General features: G+C 30.4%; 2 protein-coding genes and 2 long non-coding RNA genes across 12 annotated transcripts; 2 read left to right on the top strand and 2 right to left on the bottom strand.

Moving 5' to 3' along the window:
- Positions 1-6769: 6769 nt before the first annotated feature.
- Def (Defensin) lies at positions 6770-12138 on the bottom strand. 5 transcript variants are annotated; one of them, XM_077440613.1, is made up of 5 exons: positions 12092-12138; positions 8104-8428; positions 7987-8030; positions 7404-7916; positions 6770-7323 (listed from the first exon to the last, which is right to left on the bottom strand). In XM_077440613.1, exons 2-4 carry the CDS (start codon positions 8155-8157, stop codon positions 7790-7792), a joined length of 225 nt encoding a protein of 74 aa, XP_077296739.1. In that variant the 5' UTR covers positions 8158-8428; positions 12092-12138; the 3' UTR covers positions 6770-7323; positions 7404-7789. The 5 variants fall into 5 exon arrangements, with proteins under 5 accessions (XP_077296739.1, XP_077296735.1, XP_077296736.1 ...); XM_077440609.1 differs by lacking the exon at positions 12092-12138 and having other exon boundaries at positions 8104-8205; XM_077440610.1 differs by lacking the exon at positions 12092-12138 and having other exon boundaries at positions 8153-8172.
- Positions 11804-12812, top strand: LOC143918663 (uncharacterized). 2 transcript variants are annotated; one of them, XR_013261145.1, is made up of 3 exons: positions 11813-11900; positions 12121-12292; positions 12362-12812. It is a non-coding gene; the product is annotated as an uncharacterized LOC143918663 (long non-coding RNA). The 2 variants fall into 2 exon arrangements; XR_013261144.1 differs by having other exon boundaries at positions 11804-12292.
- Positions 12813-15917: 3105 nt separating this feature from the next.
- LOC143918976 (defensin-A-like) lies at positions 15918-16981 on the bottom strand. 4 transcript variants are annotated; one of them, XM_077441106.1, is made up of 4 exons: positions 16912-16981; positions 16795-16838; positions 16212-16724; positions 15918-16131 (listed from the first exon to the last, which is right to left on the bottom strand). In XM_077441106.1, exons 3-4 carry the CDS (start codon positions 16324-16326, stop codon positions 15995-15997), a joined length of 252 nt encoding a protein of 83 aa, XP_077297232.1. In that variant the 5' UTR covers positions 16327-16724; positions 16795-16838; positions 16912-16981; the 3' UTR covers positions 15918-15994. The 4 variants fall into 4 exon arrangements, with proteins under 4 accessions (XP_077297232.1, XP_077297234.1, XP_077297233.1 ...); XM_077441108.1 differs by having other exon boundaries at positions 15918-16128; XM_077441107.1 differs by having other exon boundaries at positions 16961-16980.
- A 4755-nt stretch (positions 16982-21736) lies between these two features.
- LOC143919247 (uncharacterized) lies at positions 21737-22593 on the top strand. The gene is made up of 2 exons (XR_013261204.1): positions 21737-21920; positions 21997-22593. It is a non-coding gene; the product is annotated as an uncharacterized LOC143919247 (long non-coding RNA).
- Positions 22594-26608: the final 4015 nt, after the last annotated feature.

The following is a 26608-nucleotide window of genomic DNA, read 5'->3' as shown; positions in this document are numbered from 1 at the left end:
GGTCATTATCTCGAGATCAAATGTTTCAAAACTTTTGCCAATTTGCTGTGATATAATATGAAAACACTTCTTATCTCTTTTTTTTTTCAATTGGAATGCCCCAAATAGGGTTCGTCGATTATGAGAAAGCCTTCGATACAGTGAGCCACAATGGCTCTACAAACACAGGGAATACCGGAACCCTATGTGGGGCTGTTAGCTGCAATATATAAGAATGCCACAGCTTCGGTTAAAATTTTTTCAGGAACAGATAGATTTAGCATAGGAAAAGGAGTTAGACAAGGAGATACAATCTCGCCCAAGTTATTCAATGCGGTGCTTGAGGGAGTTTTCAGGAACTTGGAATGGGAAAAAGCCGGAGTAAGCATCAACGGTCGCTTCTTGAGTCACCTTCGGTTTGCAGACAATATAGTTTTAATAGCTCGTGATTCAGCTGACCTACTTAACAGACTAACACAGCTGGACAGGGAAAGTAGAAAAGTAGGATTAAAAATTAACGTAGATAAGACCAAACTAATGTTCAATAGTTATTGCATGCCTGATAGCATCCCATTATATGATAAACCAGTAGAAGTAGTAAGTAATTATTTATATTTAGGTCAAATAATTGACATGTCTGGTAGTAAAGATGAAGAGATAAAGAGACGTATGAAATTAGGATGAAGTGCATTTGGACGGATGAATGCTGTTTTTAAATCAAAAATGCCACTCTGCCTGAAGAAAAAGATCTTTGATCAATGCGTTTTGCCAGTGATGACGTATGGATGTGAAACTTGGACACTGAACACCAAGATGCTACATAAAATCCAATGCACTCAAAGAAGTATGGAGCGCTGTATGCTTGTATATATATATATATATATTTATATATATATATATATATATATATATATATATATATATATATATATATATATATATATATATATATATGGTCTAGTGGTGAATGTTGAATTATGTCGTACTTGATGTTACGAGTTCGATTCCCGCAAATTCGAAGTCTTGCTATTGGCCAGACCTTGATTTGTCAAGGTCGATCGTTTCTTATCAGAATTTGCCAATTTTTCTGATTTTCATTGAAACGATTCCTGTAAAATTGGCATTTCCTTCCCAATCTTCTGTGGCGAACCTTTAGTTATTGTTATATCTTAGGTTTCGCCATATTGCTCACCATAGATGTCTCTGTGGTTGTTTATCGAACATAAAATTCGTATTGTTACATGAAAGTTATTCATCGTTATTTATCGTATTAATACGATATTTGTAATATCTGACGATAGATGTCAGATATTGTTTAGATTTACATGTATCTATGTAATAATTATGTGGACCATGAAGGTGCATTTGGGGTTTACCTGTTAATCCTTCCTGGTATATTTGTATATATGTATGTAAAATAAATAAATATGTATATATATATATGTATATATATATATATATATATATATATATATATATATATATATATTTATATATATATATATATATATATATATATATATATATATATATATATATATATATATATAACGTGAATCAACTCCTTTCCGAAACCACCCGGTAAAATCAACGGACACAACACTAGTTGTAAATATTGAATGTTTTCTCCTAGTCATGATTATTGATAATCATCGTACTGAAATTTACCTTAAATACTCTCTTGTAATTGTTAATCATTGTCTGCTGTCAAGGATGATTCTCAAGCAATCTGCTACGAATTCACACATTACAAGTATCGATAACAGAATGATTATAAAGTATATATATATATATAAACAACAAAATGATATTACAAGTGACATACGATATTGGTAATTTGCTTCGTCAAGATGAAGCATCAATTGATCTTTCTTTGTCTGATGTTGTCATTATTATTTATTGATGTCAGCAACGCATCTCCGATGGATTCGCAAATAAGTAAAAGCCATTTGGTTTTATCTTTGCTGTGATATTGTAAATTTGTTTAGTATTTATAATGTTTTATCATTTTCAGATCATAATAAGCGTATAATTCGTGTTCGACAGTGGTGTTAAATGTCATCTTGTGGTACACATTGCAAACATCTAAGAAAGAAAATAAATGCCACTGGATATTGCAATGGAGACAAATGTGAATGCAATTGATAACACTAAATTAAATATTTCTATCATTAAAATGTTATGTATTTGTAAATTTATATTTTGGATTCAAACCACATAGTTTCCATTTTTGAAATTTCTTTTTAGTTGTATTTTTATTCCATCATTGTAAATGTCAAGTATGCATTATGCAAAACTTCTAGAAAATATTATCATAAAAAAGATGTGAAGTTTATCATTGCTTTTGTATGAATGAAAATATTGATAATTTCTTACACGGTTTCGCGATATTTTATTATTTTGAATTAGATTAACAATTTTAATTATAAAATAAATTTAAATTACATATATCATTGTTAGCGAAAAAATGAAAGGAACATTAGTAAGAAAATGAGCACTGATTATAATAAACAACCCGCTTCAGAATCATTGCCTTGCTGATGAAAAAAATATGATCACAATGAATTCGGTAAATTCACTACTTCATTAGTTATATTTGTGTAAACGAATTATTTTTTGGATTTATTTTTAATAATTCTCAAAACTAAAAGGAACCGTTTCAATGATGAGATAAAATTGGCAAACTCGACGATCGACTTGGACTCACAAACACCCAAGTCTGACCAGCTGTATAGCGGGCTCAAACCCAATTATCACTTGGTGCTATATATTGTTACTAGGGTTTCTGATTTACCAGACTATTTCAATTCCCGGGACACGGGACGGAGCCTGCGATCGTTCCCGGGATTCCCGGGATCCCGGGACACTTTAAAACGTTTAAAGTGTCTCGGGACACTTTAAACGATTTAAAAAACTTTTTTTTTTCAATTTAATATATATTTTATTACTAAAAAAAATAATTATGTATTTACAAAATATAAAAAAAGTAAATAATTCATGATACATCTATTAACAAAAGGGATGATTTTTTTTAATTATCGGTTATTTCTCCTGTCAGTATGTATATTTTAATTTCTTTTTTAAAGTCGAGGTTATTTTTATTTACTATATTTGTCTACTTATATCCTAAAATATACTTTCTTCGGTTTTAATTTTCAATTCTCGGAATAATTCGTCGGTAAGGTCAAGTCCTTCGGTATTGAGATTTTCCAAAAATAGAATTATTAGAAACGATTTTGGCCTTTATGCTCATAAAACTTCCACATTCGGGGAATGCGCTGTACTTGGTGCTAAACAACAAACCTTTTGAGAATATTTTACAATTCTTTGTGTATTTGATTTATTATTTCAGACGTGAAAATGTTGTATATTTTCAAAATTTTTTAAATCCAATTCCCGGGATTCGAGATAAGAATTTCCGGGATACGGGACAACAAAAATTCCATGAATTCCCGGGAATGTCTGTCCCGGGTCGACCCGGGTCAGAAACCCTAATTGTTACATACTGAGCCATACTGCTGGCTATATAAATCAAAATTGGATCTTGAATGTTTCCTTCAATAAAAAACAATTTTATGTTTATTTTATTTTAATCAACAGTAATTGTTTTATGCAGTTTAATTAACATATTCGACAAAAATTTTCAAAAACATATGTATATTACATACACATATAAACAAAATCAAGCAATATAACAAGCACATGTTTTAAAACAATGTCCTCCATCAGCTCCATCTTTTTTGCAATATCTCATGCAGCTAGCCGGAGTACAATTTCGATCTTCGTGTAGCAGATTAAATTAATAAAAAAAATAAAAAAACATTTATTTTTTAACTGCAAAACTTTGTATTCGTATTGTATTGTATAATACTAACCAATTTCCTCTTTCGTGGGTAATGATGGTGCAGCAAGATTTAAGAATATCAAAGTGAGCAAGAACAATAGACCGAATAGGAACTTCATGTTGTTACTGCTTCAGTTACTTTGTTGAAACTGATGATGTAGCAGACGTGGGTGTAAATGTATGGTAATCGCTTTGAGGTTATCAAAATTGTATTTATTTATTTTTTATTTGAATTATATAATACTACACAACTGTATGTATGTATTTACATATGTAAATGATTACATACGTACTAGAGCTTGCAATTTACCGTCAAATTGCAATAACCGGTAAACGGTAAATAATTTTCCCCATTACCGGTAAATAAAAAACAAATTAATAATAAAATAATATGACAATTTATTGGTTTTGTTGAGTTTATTAAAAAATGTTGATTTTATTTGGTACAATAAATTTTCAGAATTATAATATGCTCTCAGGAAACAAATCATATCAATACTTTCGTCTTTTAGACTTGACCTGAATTTTGTGCATATTTGTCCCGCAGATAAAAAAGCTCGTTCAGATTCAACACTTGTTGGTCGGGAAGTCATAAGTAGTCACCGGAGCCTGAGGGGGCCGTGTATTGTTCAAAGGTTGTAAATGCATTGTTAAAGGTTTGCCGAACAATGGATAGCACTGTGACTTTCCTACCTCTAGTCATAAGATGTTTAAATATTTGCCAGGAATTTTTTCGAGTTCCAAATATGACGTTTCTCTCTGAATAATTTGTTTACATCTTTTTTCGGTTTATTCACTTTATTTTTGTCGTTTTATTTATTGCTAATTTAAGCTTTTCTTCCAGTTTTAATATTTCGACTATTTCTATTTCATTTCCTCTGTCTTTTTGTTCAGAAATTTCATAGTTCTCATTCCTCAAAAATTCATATATAGTTATACATATCTATGATTTTTTTCCATTATTGTAGTTTTATTCGCTATATTAAATATTTCATATTCATCAAAATCATTTATTGTATCAGGAATATATCGTTCTTCTTTCCGTTATTCGAATTATTAGCTCTTCTTTAAGTTTGACGACATTTGACACCAGTGTGACACGTAATACACCGTCTATCTATGTATGTATGTTGCCAGAGTCGAAAAACAAAACTCTCCATTTCACATGCATTAAACTTTCGTTATAATATGCTTGTAGCTGTCCTTAAATCACCAAAAAATCATTTCCGGTAATTACCGGTAATTTTTCAATTTACCGGTAATTTTTCAATTTACCGGTAATTACCAAAGGTGCTTTTTTGGCAATTTACCGGTTTACCGGTAAATCGGTAAACTGGTAATGCAACCTCTAATACGTACACATATACATATACATAGTATGTAACTTTATTTTATTTTAATAGAAATTACTTACAGTAGGGCATTTAATTAATTTAAAAAAACATTAATATTATATCAGCATAGTGAACATAAAAAAAATTAATTTAAATGTTAAATAATTGATTATAATATGCTAATAACACTGAACAACAAAAAAAATTACAAGAGCGGAGACTAAACAATCTTTACTAAGTTTGACCCACTGAATTCGAATATGATAATTATTTTTGATGGTTAGTGAACGTTTGCGAGATATGAGCGTTTAAAAAGCTGCACGGTTTTTACAGTTTTTTGGCTTTTGCGGTCTTTAACTCAAAATCTAGTATTGTTGTGCTCAAAGTGAGTATTGGAATCAATAGTCAAATGTTATATACGATCGACCTGGAGTCACAAACCAAGGTCTGGCCAACAGCAACCAGTGCGACTCGAACCCGTGACCACTATGTTAGAAAGCATATGTACATACATATATGTATGCTAATATTATTTTCGAAAGCATATAAGACATGCATATTTAAACATGTCACGATTACGTAATAATTTCACTTCACTGTAATTTAATTGGTATAAATCATTTTATAATTGAATTTCGATAACCTCAAAATGAACAATACACAACTTACATATAAACATAAGTGGGTAATGTAATCAGTTCTAACAAAGAATCCAAAGCAGCAACACCATGAAACTCCTACTTGCATTATTTATCCTATTCTCAATGATTTTGATGAGTCTTGCCATGCCATCATTACCTTTGGAAGATAAAAACCCAGTTGGTCAGTATTAAGTAATAAAATACGCATACAATGTATATCCAATTATAATGTTATATAAACAATTTCTAATTCTGACAGCTCAAACTTGTAGCTCCGATACCTGTACAGAGTATTGCAAAAATGTAATGAAAGCAATCGGAGGACATTGCCATGATAAATGTTATTGTTATATTGATTAATTTGTTTCTTACTCAACACTTTACTGCCCGTGTTAACACTTTACTGTATAAAATAAACATTTAATATGTAAACATTGGTTTATTTTTATTTATACAACTAGCTGAACCCGGTATGCGTTGCAATGCCACAATAACGCATGCAATTCCCGTTCCCGTTCTCGTTCCCGTTCCCGTTTCTAGATGCGTTTCGATAAGTGAATGTTTCAGTTTCAAATCAATACTTAATAATCAGATTAAATTATAGTAAAGTAAAGGAACGCATCCGTGACAGACTGGCAAACATTGATTTATATACATATGTATGTAGGATTGTTATGAGTGGTACGTAATGTCAGGTTGATATGAGTGGTACGTAATGTATTTGTACGTTGGCATGCGTGCGCGCAAGTCGGTTACCAACGTAAACATTTCCTTAACTACACACTGGCGCTTCATACTTTACATTACAAATATTATTATTAAGAGGTTTTATCCCATTTTTTTTCACAGTAATCTTCCCAGACATGCGTAAAACAAATCCTGAAAGTTCCATCGTAATCGGGTCAGTGGTTTAGAAGCCTATTCGAGACAGACAGACAAACATTGATTTTTATATATATTTTTTATATATTGTATATATATTTTATACATCTTTTATACAATTTTTTTGCTTAAAATTTATGCGTTTAATTAATGTAAAACAGTTCATAACAATGATTCTCAGCAACGGCCTTACAGTAAATTTGATTAACATTATAACAATATAAACATTAAATTAAACATAAATAGGATGCCGATTATGAAACATTTCACTTGAAAACCACTACTTAGTATACACAAATATTTTGTATAAATAAAATAAAACTATTCAAATAAATTTAATAAAATGTTTACTATTTTATGTTTGAGCAGTTTTTTATGCAACACTATTGAATAATATAGAAACAATTAAATTCAAATAAAAAAATATGTATGCAATACATTCAAGAGTTTTATTACTGGAAGCTTATTTTAGATACAGGTGAATATTTTCCATATGTTTATAGGTTCTAATGATTTTTACAATTACAAGTGCCACCTCTGCAAAATCCAGTTGAGAATCCTTTACTGCGGCAATGTATTACACAGGCGTCTGGAAACCAGGGACATGTTGCTCTCTTGCTACGCTGCAATACTTCAGTTTCTGCTAATATTAAAAATAAAAAACACAATCAACACTCGTTTAAATGAATAATATTATACAGTCGAAATATTATACTATCATACCTTGATCTTGAATCAACGAGGGATCTGAATCGCTTAGCTCCAAATCTAATTGAGCTGGCGAAGCCCAACACGTAGCAACGAATAGGAAGAATGCGAACAAGAATAGGAACTTCATGTTGAAAATGTTTGATTTTTTCTTTGTATAACTGATCTGATGTACTCGGATTGAGCTTCAAATTCGGAATATTCCAATGTAAGCTTTCGGGTCTTTTATATCAGAATGAATTTGAGTGATTGTATGAAAAGAGGTATTTCCCCGTTCGCTTATCGCTTTGGAGATATATAACACTATTTTGGAGTCGGGGAATCACTATATTTGTTTTGAATTTATTTCAATTATTTAATAATGAATATTGTTATGCTATATTTAAATATGAATACACTATTCATGCAGTTTTGGTTGTATTTGCAGCATCATTTGTATCGATAACACTTAAGCCGTTTTGAATGCGTATGCGTATCGGGCCGAAAGGAAGTGGTGTATGTATCGGTTTCGAGTACAATTGGTCTTTGCTGAAAAATATTTATGATTTGATTTAAATTTATTTGAAATCGATTTCGTATACGCTACACATATGCATACCTTTTGAAACAGTGTTTGTAGTAATGTAGTGTGTTGAGAGCCACCTGTAAAAGGAAATGATCACGTTATATGGATAGTAATTGGATAAAATGTACCTGGAATACGTAAATTGCTCACCACAGCTATCATAGCCATGGATAAAAATGTGATGTTGATAAATATGTACTTCATTGTCGGTGAACGAACTATGCACTTCTGTAATATGAGGCGATATTTTCTAGGTTTTCAATCGCATCTACTACATACAACCCTGTATTGACCGGTTGTGGTTGTATTTTTTCCGTAGTCTTATGTATTGATGTTTTGACTAATTGATTTTAAATACATTGTATGATGTTTTAATAATACTATGAAGATTTTGATGTCTGCCAAGTGGTATTTTGAAACTATTTTATCAATAAAATTATAATATATTATTTGCTTTAATTGAGAAATTTCAACACTGAAAAAAGCAATGATTCAAGGTTGATATCTCTTTCTATAAAAATAACCTTTGATTCATTTCCAATAGAATAATTCAACATACATAATATATACATATATGTACCGTAACGGTCAATGAAAAATGATTTGATATCATTTGGGCCTTAATATTATGTAAAATAAAATTTTATTCAAGTTTTTGTAAAACTGGGTTTTTTAAAAGATTTTGTTGTCTATAGAAAAAAAATGTTTTTTGGAATAAAATATATTTATTTATTAATTTTTTTTTTACTTAAATTATATCCCCATATATAATACTCATTACAAACACTTAATCTAATATTGTGCAACCCTTCCTTTATTTTATATCACTTCTCTCACTCTCGAAGGCATCGATTCCACAAATGTTTTTAAACAATCGCCTGTAATGTCGTCATACCACACTTTTTCTAATGTTTATATAAGCTGGTATTTACAAATAGGCTTATTGCTATTCACTTTTAACCCCATTATGCCCCATAAGTTCTCAATCGGGCTTAAGTCAAGACTATTACCCAGCCACTCCAGCGTCAAAATTCCATGTTTTTTAATAAAGTCTTTCGCCTTAATATCATAACATTCAATCTGAACAATATTTTTGCATTTAAAATATTTCCTAGGATATTAAGTATTTAAAAATATATAAACAGACGGATTTAGCGCGATGACACGGTGCAGAATCGTCCTGGAAAATGCTCTGTGTTTCATACGCGCAATGCATTTCAATAGATGAGAACAGGTTCATTGTTAATATATTTTTGTAAACTTCTACGTTTACCGTTCCATCAATAAAAGCCAACTGGCTCACCCAAAAGTAAAAGAAAGACCCCAGACCATCTATCCTGCAGGATACTTCACCGTTGAAAAAAAGTATTCGTCACTTAGACGTTCCCCAGTTTTGCGTCTCACACACCGCATTTAATCGGACCCGAATAAATTTAATTTACTCTCATCCGAGAAGATCATATTCTGCCAATCACTTAGGGTCCAATTTTCATATTTTTTGGCCCATTCCAGACGCTGCAAGCGCATTTTTTTTTGGTGAGAAATGGATTTGTTGTTGGTCTTCTTGCAAAAAAACCCCATTCACGAAGGTAATTTCACGTTGTTTCTAGATTTATTTCAAAACCACTAGCCGCTATAAACTCCGATCTGATATCCACTGTAGTTTTGAAGCGTTCTGAAGACAGGAACACTTCAAAAGTTGACTTTCAGCAATTGTGGTCTTTTTCAGTCTTCCTGGATGTTTTTTTCGTTCTGGAGGTGTAGGATTTGATTTCATCTTGATATATTTGAGCACTGATGACTTGTTGCATCGAAATTGACTAGCTATCGATCGGGAGCTGACGTGTTTGAAAGCCAAAGCCGAAATTTAGAGTTTTTTGCGCCGCGGTCAGTTTAGGATAATTTGGCATAATTTTAGTAAACATTATGGGGACGATGAGAATGAGTCGAAAGTCACGGCTAAGCTGACTTAAATAAAAGCAAAGGATCATTTTAATAAAATAAAAGGACTTTGTATAAATCCCCAGCCCCCCAAAAAAAGTATACATACCTGCATTTACCGTAATTTGAAAGTGGAAACTTTTTCATTGACCGTTATATACAAAATAATATACAAAATATTTCTTCCAGTTGATTTAAAATTAAAGCCATTTGCGAGGTGGGGTTTATTTTATAATTTTACAAGCAAAATATTCTTCTCATTTGATATGTTTAATAATGTGATGTATTTTGTACTGTTCAATAATCGGAAAACATTATAAAATCCAATTATTATTAAAATTGAGGTAATTGTAGTGTTAAATTCAAAATCAAAAGATTATCTGAGGTCACCGATTTGCTTTCTAATCAAAACCATAAATGTATTATGCTTAGTCACCTTAGCAATAAGATTACTGATTTCTACTAAGTTGCATATTGACATTTTAACACTACTATGTAAAATATTCTGTTTGATACATTAATCACATTATTACTTCATTCAATTTAAAAAAAAAAAAAATTCAAAAATAGTGTTTATTAATACATATATTTGTTATATTCATTTGAATTGAACCATTTAAACCTTGGAAAAAAATATTTTTTTATTTTTGATAGTTAAGACATATGTACATACCTACATACATATGTATCTTTAACTAAAATTTTCCTTATTCATGATTATTGATTATTGCAATCATTATTATATTATATATAAACATATTACAGCTCAAAGTCGTGGCCTATGACTTTAATAGATAAGCATTATTGTATGTGCTATAGATATGTACATAAACATGCGGTTTGAAATTGATTAAACTAACACAAATTCGTTTTTTATATTGTAATAACTCATTCAGCTGATATTAACGCTGTCTTAGATTTCAGTTTTATGTACTTTAGGTATAGAACCTAACTTTAATAAATGTGCAATTATGAGCTATGGACGTGCATATTCGCTCTATTGTCACGGATATTCCATTGAATCCGTTGAAGTGTGTGAAATCTATGGTTGATAAAAGAATGAGATGGGCACCTCACATTCAGGGAGCGAAATGCAAGGTGATGCGAGGTATATCCTAAATATACCCAATATTTAATCGACTTATTTTTTTATCAACTCAAAATAAAATAAAATTATATCGCGCGCTCATATTACAATTATTAACCTATGCTTCACCTGTATTGAATAACGCCTCGAATACTAACCTTTCCAAGCTCCAAGTAATACAAAATAAATCCCTAAATATAATTTATAATACACCCATATATACTAACTTGAAAAAACTGCATGCCATATATAATATTCCGTTTGTTACAGACATTACTAACAAACTAACCAGTAGATTCTATGACAGAATCACTAATAACCATACTAAAAAACTTGTGAAGAGTCTCGATGATTACAAAAATATGTCTATACCCTTCAGGTATAAACACAGATTACCTAAACCCAATCTGCTTTAGGTCATTGCCTTTAGAGAGGCTTTAATTAATATTATGTATTAGATGTATTATGACCATTTATAAGAATTGTAAATAGGTTTTTGGGCTATTTTTCCTATTATGCTGTACATTAACATTAGAATAATATAATACTATGAATACTAACCAAATTAAATTAAAATTGTAAAATAGAAAATGATCAGTAGATCAATAGCTATTAAAATATATATATAAGATGTATTTTGAACATAATTTCGAATTAATAAAAAGAATTTAAAAATCAAAATAACTGGACTTAAAACCCTTATGTTTAGAGATTGATTCAAATTTACCAGAATTCAGTGAGACAACCTACAATTACTAAGTTTAAGAAACACTGACATACATATAAAGAATGTACATATGTACATACATGTGTTACGTGATCAGTTACAAAACAGAAACCAAAGCTACAACGTGAAATTCCTTCTTCCAAAATTTCTCGATTTTTCATAAAACTCACTCACTACTGAAGAACAAAAAAAGTTAATAAATACATACCTACTACGATTCTTAATATACAGATCAATAAATATATTTAGAATCATTCAGTAAATAATGATCACAAAATCTTTAGCACATCTGAATCGTTTTTGATCAACTTAATCCATGTTAAATGACATCGATTCAATTAAAATTAGCACAAGATTTAAACAATTCATTAAACAAAACTTACAAACACACACTATTTGTACCATATTTTAGATAACCTAAATAGTTTTCTGATAAGCTTTTTATACTACATATATAGAGACGTATGCGTGTAAATATTCGCAGTATAAATTCAACAATACGTATAGTCGAACTGCCAATATGAGAATCATATACTTTATTTTGTTCTTGTTGATTGCTCTTTTGGGAGTCGAAGGATTCTATGGTACGTTTATATGTGAAATAAAATATTAATAATCATTCAATATTGATTTATGATCATTTTTCATTACAGTTGATGGCAAGAAAAAGTGTCTATCTGACTGCCAAGCAGCTTGTGTCGAAAAATGGGAGAGTAAAGCGCAATTTATAGGCTGTATCAAAGGCGAATGTTTATGTGCAATAAAGAAAGAAAATGTGTCACATATACATCTTGTATCGAATATAATATGAATCGTTCAAATGAAATAAAACAATATAAATACGAAAAAATTCAAATGTTGTAATAATCCAAACTCATTTTAAACGGTTGTACTTTTTTTTAAACAAATTAATCATTTTCAAGCTTCATTTTTCTTGATCTATTTACTTTTCATTAATAAATTTATATTTTAATAGCTACTGATCTACTGATCATTTTCTATTTTTCAATTTTAATTTAATTCTGTTAGTAATCATAGTATTATATTATTCTAATGTTAATGTACAGCATAATAGGAAAAATAGCTCAAAAACCTATTTACATATTTTTTATTTTATTTTCATTTTTATTGTTACAAAACAATATACACTCGCTATTACAGATTTGCTCCAATGCGACGGGTGTACGTTAACGAAATACAGAATACATAAACAATCAGAAATACAGTAATACATACATATACAATCAGAAATACAGTACATATACAATCATAAACACAGTAATACATACATATAAAATCAAAATACATAGCTTATATATATAACAATTAGTCAGAAATAATAATCATAGATACATCTATGGATTATTTTTAGATTTTTTTTTGTATACAATTTTTATATGTATACATAATAAATACGAAATTATAGAGATGTCTATAGAAATATCTATAGATTTCAGATTACTGTGTATAATTATTACAAATTATACACAGGCAGTTTTTTTGACAACAGGATTAGATCTAATACCAATTTTCAGGAACCGTTTCAGCAATGATCAGATAAAATTGGCAAACTCTGATTTCTCCAATGCGACGGGTGTACGTTAACGAAATACAGAATACATAAACAATCAGAAAATCAGAAATACAGTAATACATATACAATCAGAATATATAGCATATAACAATTAATCAGAAATAATAATCATAAAGACATCTATGATTACTAGATTAGACTACTGTGCATAATTATTACAAATTATACACAGGCAGATTTTTGTGACAATAGGAATAGATATAATACCAATTTTCAGGAACCGTTTCAGCAATGATCAGATAAAATTGGCAAACTCTGATAAAGAAACGATCGATTTGGAGTCACAAAACCCCCAAATCGAGGCAAGGACTCGAACCTTTGACCTCAGTGGTGCTAAATATATACGCTACCACTAAGCCAAACTGCTGGCTATATGTACTATATGTCACAGTTGAAGTGTAACTTCCTGATTTAATATATTCCATCTAACCTGCTACCAACTACCGTTATAGTTGAAGTGTATTTTTAATTGTAATATATTTTTACAAGTTGGAATATATCACGTCTAACCCACGTAAGTTGATGCATATGACGAATTACGTTACAACTAGGCACAATATATTACAACTGGAAATACAGTTCAACTCTAAGTTGGTACCAGGCTATATGGAGAGGTTATATCTTTTCGTGAAAACTTCATTCGACTAATAAGTTGATTTGGAAAGTTACACTTTTTGTTTTGAACACATTTTTAGAGCTATCGTAATACAGTACTCGTTAACCTTATTCGTAATACCTAGCTAATATTAACGCATGGTTGAATTTTAAAGTATTCGTTAGGACATCACATTTTCACATTCGTTAGGACATCACATCACATTAATGCACATTTTTGCACGCTTGTAGAGATATAATTTACTAGTCGAATTGTATTCAAATATGAATGACCTAAAACGATAGTTGAAATATATGTATTACAAATTGAAAATACACTTCGACTGTAACATACATACATAATATAAGATAAGGTACGGTAAGTGTCAACGCTACCATTTTGTTTGGCCGCCATTTTCTTTATATGACGTTTATTTTAAGTTGATTTTAAAGATTGTATAAAGAAGTTATTTAAATTAAATAATTGATAAGGATATACATCTATGGATTTAGATTTTGTACATAATTTTTACAAAACAGAAGATTTGTGACAACAGGAAAGATGATTTTTTGCCAATTTTGAGGAACCGTTTCAACAATGATCAGATAAAATTGGCAAACTCTGATGAGAAAAGATTGATTTGGAGTCACGAATACCCCCACAATCTAACCAGCAGTATGGCGGATCGAACCCACTGATCACTTGGTGCTAAACATACACGCTACCATTAAGCCATACTGCTGGCTAATATACATATCAATTAACATCCACCGAGATATTTATGAACAAATTTGTAAATTTGCAGTATTTTATACGATTCAGCGAAATGTGAGATTGCTGAAAATTTGAGATTTGTGAGAAAATGGGTAAGGTTGCCAATTTTTTGGAACCGTTTCAATGAAAATCAGATAAATTGGCAAGCTCTAGTAGGAAACGATCGACCTGGAGTCACAAATCCAAGGTCTGGCCAACAGTAACCAGAGGTATTTGAACCCGTGACCATTTTGTTCAAAGCATTATATGCTAACCACTAGTCTATTATACTGGTTTGTATATGTTTACATAAATACAATCTGTTATAGATCATCAAATTTAGAGAGACTTTAGTTGTAACTATGTATAAAATGTATTATGAGCATTTATGTACACGAATTTTAAATAGATTTTTGAGCTCATTTTCCTATTATGCTGTACATTCAAATTAAAATAATATAATACTATGAATACTAACCAAATTAAATTAAAAAGGATTTAGAAAATAAAAATTTAAATTATTCATATGAACTGTGTATATTTATAATTATTCATAATTAAAATTTACATGTCTTTCTATACAAAACTATTAAACTTCATATTATACATATACATAATCTAATAAAATATATAATTTGGAAAGAGATTTTGTTTTGGAATCGTGTTTCGTTCGTGGAAATCCGTGACGTTATTGAACAAATAATTCACTTTTTTCCGATTCAAAGGACTTAAAGTTCCCGGGGGCGTAGACACCGAGGGCGAAGCCCTAGAGGGCGCAGACGTCGGGGGCGGAGCCCTGGGGGGGCAAATTCCTAGGGCTCCGCCCCCTAGGGGGCGCAGACACCGGGGGTGTACATATAATTTTTATAACAGACTTACTATATATGTTTGTTTGTTCGTGACAGTTAATTTAATAAAAAAAAAAAATGAGTATTCAAATAAATTTATATAAAATAAAACTATTCAAATAAATTTAATTAAATATTTACTATTAGATTAGTCATGTTTAAACGGATTATATTACCGAGCGAAGCCGGGTAACACACCTAGTATACATATAATTTCGAAAGAGACTTTGTAATTATTTAAGAAAATATGTTGGTTCGTAAATCCGTGACGTAATCGAACAAATGAATATTTATATAAAATAAAACTATTCAAATAAATTTAATAAAATGTTTACTATTAGATTGGCCATGTTTGAGCAGTTTTTTATGCAACACTATTGAATAATATAGAAACGATTAAATTCAAATAAAAAATATGTATGCAATACATTCAAGAGTTTTATTACTGGAAGCTTATTTTAGATACAGGTGAATATTTTCCATATGTTTATAAGTTCTAATGATTTTTACAAGTACACGTGCCACCTCTGCAAAATCCAGTTGAGAATCCTTTACTGCGGCAATGTATTACACAGGCGTCTGGAAACCAGGGACATGTTGCTCTCTTGCTACGCTGCAATACTTCAGTTTCTGCTAATATTAAAAATAAAAAACACAATCAACACTCGTTTAAATGAATAATATTATACAGTCGAAATATTATCCTATCATACCTTGAGCTTGAATCAACGAGGGATCTGAATCGCTTAGCTCCAAATCGAATTGAGCTGGCGAAGCCCAACACGTAGCAACGAATAGAAAGAATGCGAACAAGAATAGGAACTTCATGTTGAAACTGTTTGAGTTTTTCTTTGTATAACTGATCTGATGTACTCGGATTGAGCTTCAAATTCGGAATATTCCAATGTAAGCTTTCCGGTCTTTTATATCAGAATGAATTTGAGTGATTGTATGAAAAGAGGTATTTCCCCGTTCGCTTATCGCTTTGGAGATATATAACACTATTTTGGAGTCGGGGAATCACTATATTTGTTTTGAATTTATTTCAATTATTTAATGATGAATATTGTTATGCTATATTTAAATATGAATACACTATTCATGCAGGTTTGGTTGTATTTGCAGCATCATTTGTATCGATAACACTTAAGCCGTTTTGAATGCGTATGCGTATCGGGCCGAAAGGAAGTGGTGTATGTATCGGTTTCGAGTACAATTGGTCTTTGCTGAAAAATATTTATGATTTGATTTAAATTTATTTGAAATCGATTTCGTATACGCTACACATATGCATACCTTTTGAAACAGTGTTTGTAGTAATGTAGTGTGTTGAGAGCCACCTGTAAAGGGAAATGATCACGTTATATGGATAGTAATTGGATAAAATGTACCTGGAATACGTAAATTGCTCACCACAGCTATCATAGCCATGGATAAAAATGTGATGTTGATAAATATGTACTTCATTGTCGGTGAACGAACTATGCACTTCTGTAATGAGGCGATATTTTCTAGGTTTTCAATCGCATCTACTACATACAACCCTGTATTGACCGGTTGTGGTTGTATTTTTTCCGTAGTCTTATCTATTGATGTTTTGACTAATTGATTTTAAATACATTGTATGATGTTTTAATAATACTATGAAGATTTTGATGTCTGCCAAGTGGTATGTTGAAACTATTTTATCAATAAAATTATAATATATTATTTGCTTTAATTGAGAAATTTCAACACTGAAAAAAGCAATGGTTCAAGGTTGATATCTCTTTCGATAAAAATAACCTTTGATTCATTTCCAATTGAATAATTCAACATACATAATATATACATATATGTACCGTAACGGTCAATGAAAAATGATTTGATATCATTTGGGCCTTAATATTATGTAAAATAAAATTTTTATTCAATTATTGAATGATGAATATCTTTATGCTATATTTAAATAATAATGTACTACTTATGCAATTTTGGTTGCATCTGCAGCTTCATTTGTCTTTTATCTTTTATACCAATATTTTTTTGATTTTTAAATGCTTTTTATTATTACGAAATTATGTTCACAATACATCTTATATCTATTTTAATAGCTACTGATCTACTGATAATTTTCTATTTTACAATTTAATTTAAATTGGTTAGTAATCATAGTATTATATTATTATAATGTTAATCTACAGCATAATAGGAAAAAGAGCTCAAAAATCTATTTACAATCCTTATAAATGTTCATAATACATCTAATACATAATATTAATTAAAGATTCTCTATAGTCGACGATCTAAAGCAGATTGTGTTTAGGTAATCTGTGTTTATACCTAAAGCAGCGGCATTTATAAGAATTGTAAATAGGTTTTTGGGATATTTTTCCTATTATGCTGTACATTAACATTAAAATAATATAATCATTGAAGTAGCATACATTATACTTCAATGAATATAATACTATGGTTACTAACCAAATTAAATGAAATTGTAAAATAGAAAATGATCAGTATAACAGTAGCTATTAAAATAGATACAAGATGTGTTGTGAACATAATTTAGTAATAATAAAAAGCGTTCAAAAATCAAAATCAATTTTATTTTATTTCAATCGAACATGTATACTTGCCTTTACAGATCGCTCCAAAGCGACGAGTTACAATAATGCAATTAATACAAGCATTTTTATACAATGAAAATTCATACAAAAATCATCTACAGTAACTTTATCTATGGAGAAATTTTTACAGAATTTTTTTATAAAAATTGGCGAACCTCAATATATTGAATAACTTGAGATTTGCATGAGAGATTGGAAAGGAAATACCAATTTACAGGAACCGTTTCAATGAAAATCAGAAAAATTTCCAAACTCTGAAAGGAAACGATCGACCTGTAGTTACAAACCAACGTCTGGCCAACAGCTACTAGTGGGAATCGAACTGTGAGCACTCTGCTCGAAGGCAAAATATACCAATCACTAGTCCACGCTGCTCGTTAAGATGTATATATATTAAAGGCAAAAAATATATGGTTTATTCAAATAAAACGAAACAACACAAATAAATACTAAAAATCAAAGCATTTTATTCAACGGAGCACATACAAGATATACATAATTGTATTATTATATTGTAATAAACTAATTACAAGTACAAATGCCACCAATGCAGGATCCACCAGTAGCTTTTCTAAATCTGCAAATCAATTTACACTCGATTGAAGAACACTGCAATGATCTCTTGCTGCGTTGCAATACTTCATTGTCTGTCAATAATAAGAAAATCTCAATTTAATACAATTCTAAAACAATAAAATAATCGTCATAGTATACTATCTACCATACCGTAGACTCGGATCAACGTGGAATTTGAATCCTTCAGCTCCAAAGCAGATTGAGCTGGCGAAGCCAAAGATATGGCAACAATTAAGAAAAATGCAAACAAGAACAGAAGCTTCATATTTAGTTGTTTTGTCGTTTTACTGTAAAATTGATCTGATGTTCTCGAAGTGAAATTGAGATTTGGAATGTTCTTATGCCAGTTCATCTTGCCTTTTATATCAAAATCAAATTTTTAATATTGTTTTGAACATATTCTCTTGGAAACGGTGAATCACTTGTTGTTTTTCATTTACTCTGATTAATAATAGTGCATTTAGTGAGAACTGTTACGTTGTTTTTGAATATGGAAATTCGAAATTTTCCACACAACAACCACTAATCAGGGCAATTAAAATGTTTCGAATCGTCGCACACGACACGAAGCAATAATTTTCCGATGGAAAACTCTCTAAGCGGAAAAACTTCCTGACCGTTACAAATGCGCTCATTAAGGATGATCGAAATTCAGGCATTTCGAGTTTTTAATCCGATACAATATGAGAATAAACGTTTGATAAAATAATAATAATTAATAATAAAAAAACCAAATTAATATAATAGTACTTCTATCGACTCTCGTTGAAGTACTATTAATTCAAAAGCATATATAAATAAATAACTCAAATTTGGATACTGTCAATAGGTTTTTGGTTTTATTTTACATATATTGAGCATTACAAACCAACATTGAAAAAAAATAATGTTGATTCTAAAAATAATTTAATTTAAAAATTTTGGCTTTTCTAATTGCAAAATTCGTCCTTTCACTGACTCCATGACAGATTCATATATATTTTTTAATATGGTAATTGCTCTCCTGTTGAATGTCAAAACTTCTCTGGTGTTTGACAAGGTTCTATTCTTGGACCATTAGCTTTAATCTTATTTACTAATGTAATTCATTAAGCCATTTCTAACTCTTATTTTTAATACATGCTGGTTGCTAAAAATGATTCAAGAGCATTATTGGCCTATCCGATGCACAATTATTACATATTGATTTAGATTCACTAAATGATTTGGCTGTAGATAATCATACCCTATGCAAATCAATAAAAGGCATATTGCCTTCCATTCTACATATGTAGGTCCAGTCTATCACTTCAGTTCTCTAACAAAATCCTTAATTATAAATACTTAAAAGAATATCAATAGCTATATAAATAGAATTAAGATAAATTGTGAAAATATATTAGTATTATATCTATATGAAAAATAAACAGCTTTTTAAAATCAAAATCAAGTCAAATTTGGATATACAATGTACATATGTACATATAATACATAGATTATATTGTGAAATTGACAAATATATACAAATATGTTCGATTGTGCAAGATTTGCTCGTTTAATAATATTAAATTATAGTTTTTATTACAACACAAGTGGTCGAGAACATTTTTTGAACAAAAATCCAAATTGGAGAAAATTTTTGAAATTGACAAATAACAATATTGTGTAAGATTTTGAAATATTCTTTGATATAAATCTTAATTTAGCAAGCAGCATGGCTCGTTGGTTGCATTGATATTAAGCATCGAGAGGCGCCGAGTTTGATCTCGTGAACTGACCTAGATTTAAATTTTCTGAGTATAATCTGATATTTAAGTATTCTGAGTATAATCTTTAATGCTGCTGGTCAGACTTGTATATTTATGACTCCAAGTTAATCGTTTCCTTTCAGAATTTGTCAATTTGTCAATTTATCTGATATCATTGTTGAAGTTGAAAAACCATCCTACCTATAAAGTCACCACTATTTGAATATGATTTCAAATATTTATTATCTATAACATATGTATGTAGATGTCTCGCTAATTATTATATATAGTATTTGTATTATGCTTACATATCTGGTCACAGTGACACTGAGTATTTTTTTTATTTATCTGTGACAAAAATATGTAAATAAAATAAAAAATAACTTAATATTTTAAAAAAATCAGTCGACTTTTCCAAATCGGTCGGATTTTTCCACAAAATAGCAGTATATTTTCTCAATTTTTCAAAATTAACTTGATAAAATTAAATTTTTTAAACTTTGAAAATGCAATATGTATGTATATCTGAATATAATGAGTAATAATACTGACTCTTTCAGAAAAAAATAATAAAACATTTTATAGTAACGGAATTGATGATAAATTTTACTCATTTATATAATACTAGTTTATATATAATACTAATAAGTGGTTTTATATAATATAATTTTATATATATTTATATAATATTTTTTATATATATTTATATAATACTAATAAGTGGTTTTACCCGACTTCGCTCGGTATTTGTAATATAATATATACTTAAACATGGCTAATCTAATAGTAAACATTTTATTAAATTTATTTGAATATTTATTTGTTTTTTTATTAAATTTAACGTCACGGATTCTGCGAACCAACAATAGTTACATACATACAAAGTCTTCTTCGAAACTATATGTATATTAGATAATGAAAAAAACTACGTTTGTTTTATAATATACATACACTTATGTACATACATACATTTTGAAGCTGAAACAAAATTACGTTTCAGGATTGTTTTATATTTCCAATATAATGTATAATGTTTTATATACCCAATAAAATGTAAATAAAATATGTAAATAGCATGCAAAAATGTAAATAAAATATTTAAATATCATACAAAGAGCGTGGATGCGGCTCCGAATCCGCTAGTTCCCGACAACTAACATACACTATTATTATCAATGAATGTAAATACAAAACAAATTGAGTGATTCCCCGTTTCCAAGAAGATATCTTCAAATCATTTCAAACGGGGAAACACCTACATCTCTTTTAAACACGCATTCGAGAGATTACTTTTCAGTATAAAAGACCCCAGAAGCTTACAAATGTACAATTGAAACTCATTCAGAGTGCTAAAGTCAAACAACATACATAATTATCCTTCTCTTAACTTTCAATATGAAGTTTCTGTTCATGTTTGCATTCTTCCTGATCGTTGCCACATGTTGGGCTTCACCAACTCAAACGGATTTGGAGCTGAACGATTCAGATCCTACGTTGATCCAAGCTCAAGGTATGATAATAATTATATAGCTATTACACTTTTGAAAGTGAATGAATTGCATCTGATAATTTATTTTATTCAACAGTTGCAACTGAAGTATTGCAACGTAGTAAGAAATCATTAGGATGTTCTCCAATGGAGTGTCGTTTTAAATGCAGAGGATACTGCAGGGGTAGCGAGTGTATTTGTAGAAGAAATTTTTAAAAATTAATTACATTAATTGAAGATAATTTATAAAAAGCCAATATATACTCTGTTTTAGCTTTGTTAAGTGTTAATTTATGAAAAAATAAATTAATTTCAACCCCAACATGATTCAATGATAGTACATATGTATGTACATGTGTATGTATGTGTAATATAAACTGGCAAATATTTTATTCATTCGGAATTAGATAATTACAAACCTCTTTTATGTTTCACTTTTTTCACCTACGATCAAAATAAGACATGAAGCGTACACGGAGACATGAGGCGCGCACGGAGATTCAAGGCGGGCACCAATAAACACTGAGACACGATGCGAGTTCCACAAATCACTTTCATACGAGACCGCAAATGGTACCTCCCCTTATACATACATAGGTGTCCTCTTTTTTTCAGTTTTTGAATTCAATTATATCCCAAACCACTAACTGAATCAGACTTAAAACTTTTTGCATGTAATAAAAATTATAAATTGTATAACCTAATATTTTCAATATTTTTACCTCAGCCGGAAGTAGTACTTTCACTCTAGAGAATGGAGATTTTTGTGTTTTTCTCGGAAACCTTTTGGTTCATTAAACTGAAATTTCATATCTATCAGTTTAAGCTTAATATTATTTATTTATTTATTTATTCTAAACAGACCATTGTGGCATAACAGGAATTCCTAAAGCGCCACAAAGGTCAAAAAATATAACACAAAAAAAAAAAAAAAACAAACAAACAATTAAACATAAACATAAATACATCCATACATAAACATAAAAAATAGCATTTAATAATAACAGATAAAGTAAAAATATCAAATAAAATATAGCATAAGGAATGCCTTGCACCTACAGCCAGTTTCAATAAATATATAAGAAACAACTACAAATACAAAACATCCCTGTAAGGCCCAAATGGAAGAGAGTTAATCAAAATTTCACTCATAAATCACAATCAATCATGAAAACAATGGTGAGTGCAGACTACCAGATAAATGGGTTAGAGTAATTTCCGACAATTTACGCTCACTAAGGTGGAAAATATCACATTCAGTATCGGCAGCAACGATTTCATTAAGAAGTCGAATAGCTCTTGGAATAGGAGCCATTCGAAAAAGGACTGTGCGGGCAGGAGGTAACAGCCAGCAAATGATGATGTCTACCACGCACATAGTGATTAGGGACATAAAGTCCCAACTGCTCCAGCAACAACGGGCATGACGTATTACCACGTAAGAGCAGGAGAACGAAACGAATTAATGAGAAGTTTCTCCGAAGTTCAAGGGAATTATACCCAAGCATGCCCAAAAGGAAAGGAGTAGGGTAGAGATATGGGTAATACCCATATTCTTTCCTATATAGGAAACGAAGAAATGCTTTTTGCACTTTCTCAATCATCAGAGAGTAATTTGCTTCATGCGGATTCCACACAATCGCATTATACTCTAGCTTACTTCTCACAAGCGAATTGAAAAGCAAGCGAGAAAACCGGAAGTAGTATTTTTTTTAAACAATATTTCATTATTCTATTTTGACATTTTAATCTTCTTGATATTTATTGTGTATAATACAGATAGTGATTTTAAGTAATAAAAAAAAGTTGAACAAAATCCGACAACCGGAAGTAGAACTTTTGTCTTGTGTGAGTTTCCCTACATAAGCGCTCATACATACTTGTATAAAAAACGCTCTCATAACCGGTATGTGATTATGAGTATGTGACGTCACTGTCGAATTTTATTTTCAAATACATATATTAAGTTACGTTCACATCTAATTTTTTATTATATTGTTGCGAAAGGGTGGGTGGAGGATCCAAGTAAAAGGCCAAAGTCGATTCACAGCATTTATTGATGATTAAGGATATACACGCACTGGCAGTGCTCAGTCCAGAATGACATGATAACGCCTAAGTATCGCCTTATAAGGGATAGATCTCTCAGGACATCTTCGACGTCTAATTTGTTTACCCATTGTTATGGTCACGTACGGATATGTCTACCCACGACATTCGCTCCCACGGTACAGGTCAATTCTGGGAAGTGCAATCATTGTTTAGCTTACTTGCACTTAGCCTGTCGCTAATCCTTAAAACCACTTATACCAGTCACACGGTCTCTCAGGACGCTACCCGGCCTAATCCGATCGCAATTACTCGGCGGCTCTTTTTAGTATACGTAACAATATTGTTAACAGCCAAACTATTGCAACGCAGCAGGAGATCTTTATGTGTCCCAAGTTATTGTGACATACATTGTCGCAGTAATGGATACAAGGGAGTATGCAGGGGCAACATGTGTGTTTGCGAGTATTTTTAATTTGTATATTAAAAATTACTACTGCATCTAGATCAGTGGTCCTCAAATGGAATTTTACCGTAGTTGCATAGTTGGCATCCCCTGTTTATTTGTATTTAATTATTTCAAGGATGAGGATTAATTTTAAAATGTTGTGAATAAAATACTCCTATCATTTGATATGTTACATCATTATGAAAAAACGTGTATCACGAAATTCATTTTTAATAAATATGACTTTTTATAATCATAACAATATTTTATTTATTATTTTATTTAGGAATAGCTGAACCTGACATGCGTTACAATGACACAATAACGCATGCAATTCTCGTTCCCGTTCCCTTTAAATATAAGAGATCAAATAACGTCTCTTCAAAGCCGTGTCGTCATAAACCAACTGGTATCGTGGTTACTAACAAACACATTTCCTTGACTACACACTGGCGCTTCATACTTTCGCGTCGATAAAATCATAATTACGAATATTATTACTAAGAGGTTTTATCCCGTTTTTTTTCACAGTAAGCTTCCCGGACATGCATACAACAAATCCAGAAAGTTCCATCGTAATCGGTTGAGTGGTTTAGGAGCCTATACGAGACAGACAGACAAACAAACAGATATTCAATTTTATATATAACATAAAGATATTTTGAATATTTTTTAGTGCTTTTAATAGTAGTAACAATTATTAATTAACGTAAAGCACATATAAGCGTGAATTTTTAATATTATAGCATAGGAAATTCTATTTGCCTGTATTAAATTGGTCAATTCATATAATAATCGGTCACTATTATATATTTTCTTTAACCCTTTCAATGCCGATCAGCGTTTTACCGACAAGTCCATGGGCCTGAAGAACGCCGATGTGCGTTTTAAATTTTGTATTTATAAAATAAACAAGAATACTACTTTTTAAGCGTTTCCAGGTAGCATTCAAAAAAATTGCATTGAACATGAGACGTATGTATAATCCGTACAATTGATAGACTCGTTTATACCGGAATTTCTGAATTATTGCAGGAATTGAACCCGTGACCGCTCGGTTTGAAAGCATTATATGCTTACCACTAATCTATGCTGCTGACTTAAGTTAAAGTATGAAGTGGTTAGTTACTGACCATTTGTAAAAGTTTCTCACCAACTGCCATTAATAGCCGATCAAAATTTTAGATAGAGAAAGTAGGAAAGTAGGATTAAAAATTAACGTAGATAAGACCAAACTTACGCTCAATAGTTATTGCATGCCTGATACCATCACATTAGATGACAAACCAGTAGAAGTAGTAAAAAATTGTTTATTTTTAGGACAAATAATAAACATGTCCGGTAGTAAAGCAGAAAAAATAGATGTATGAAATTAGGTTGGAGTACATTTGGTCGAAAAATACGGTTTGCAAATCAAAAATACCACTTTGCCTGAAGAAAAAGATCTTCAATCAATGTCTTTTGCCAGTGATGACGTATGGATGTGAAAATTTACGTGAAGCTTCACAAAACTCGGTGCACTCAATGAAGTATGGAACGTTGTATGCTCGGCATAGCGAGGATAGACAGAAAGTGGATCACGTGGGTGAGAAGTATGACAAGGATAGTGGACATAGTAGATAGAATGAAGAGATTGAAATGGCAATGGACGGGCTATGTGGCTAGAAGAATGGACGAAAGGAGGAAAAAATAAGTGCTAGAACGGTACCTGAAAGAATGCAAAAGGGTAAAAAGAAAACCGTAGGGAAGATATGTAGTTAGACGAAATTAGGAGAATGTGTAGGGTCCAGTTTATTTTCCTTGAAAATTTGTTTAAGAACTACCGATCTAAATAGATTCTACATATACATATGTATTTATAATCAGTATCAATGAATAAAACCAATGAATTTGTATGTCAATTTATTTTAAATGAAAAATTCATATTTTGTTTCAAATTCTTCTGTACATCACGTATAAGTATGGACAGTAAATATTGATTGTATTGATTATGGCATTCAAATAACATTCACAAACATTTACATTCATCTTTTACACAGATTCCGTTTGCTCTATGTCCCATGTTAGAACAATATCTCCCGCAATCCGGTGGACATACTTTCTTGGCTCCAACTGTAATAAAAAATCATCTTAAATCAATATTGAATCATTGTATATATGTATTTTAAAATATATTATATTATGAGACGAATGAAATTATTATGGAGTGCAT

This window comes from Arctopsyche grandis, chromosome 11, assembly GCF_051622035.1.
Source record: "Arctopsyche grandis isolate Sample6627 chromosome 11, ASM5162203v2, whole genome shotgun sequence".
Lineage (NCBI taxonomy): Eukaryota > Metazoa > Arthropoda > Insecta > Trichoptera > Hydropsychidae > Arctopsyche > Arctopsyche grandis.
This window is presented reverse-complemented; position numbering and strand designations above follow the sequence as displayed.

Coding starts and splice junctions, on each gene's coding strand:
- Def (XM_077440609.1), bottom strand. CDS start 7,518: ATGAAGTTCCTATTCTTGTTCGCATTCTTCCTATTCGTTGCTACGTGT. Junction 7,324..7,403: donor CTCGTTGATTCAAGATCAAG/GTATGATAGTAT, acceptor TTTTAATATTAG/CAGAAACTGAAGTATTGCAG.
- LOC143918976 (XM_077441106.1), bottom strand. CDS start 16,326: ATGAAGTTCCTATTCTTGTTCGCATTCTTTCTATTCGTTGCTACGTGT. Junction 16,132..16,211: donor CTCGTTGATTCAAGCTCAAG/GTATGATAGGAT, acceptor TTTTAATATTAG/CAGAAACTGAAGTATTGCAG.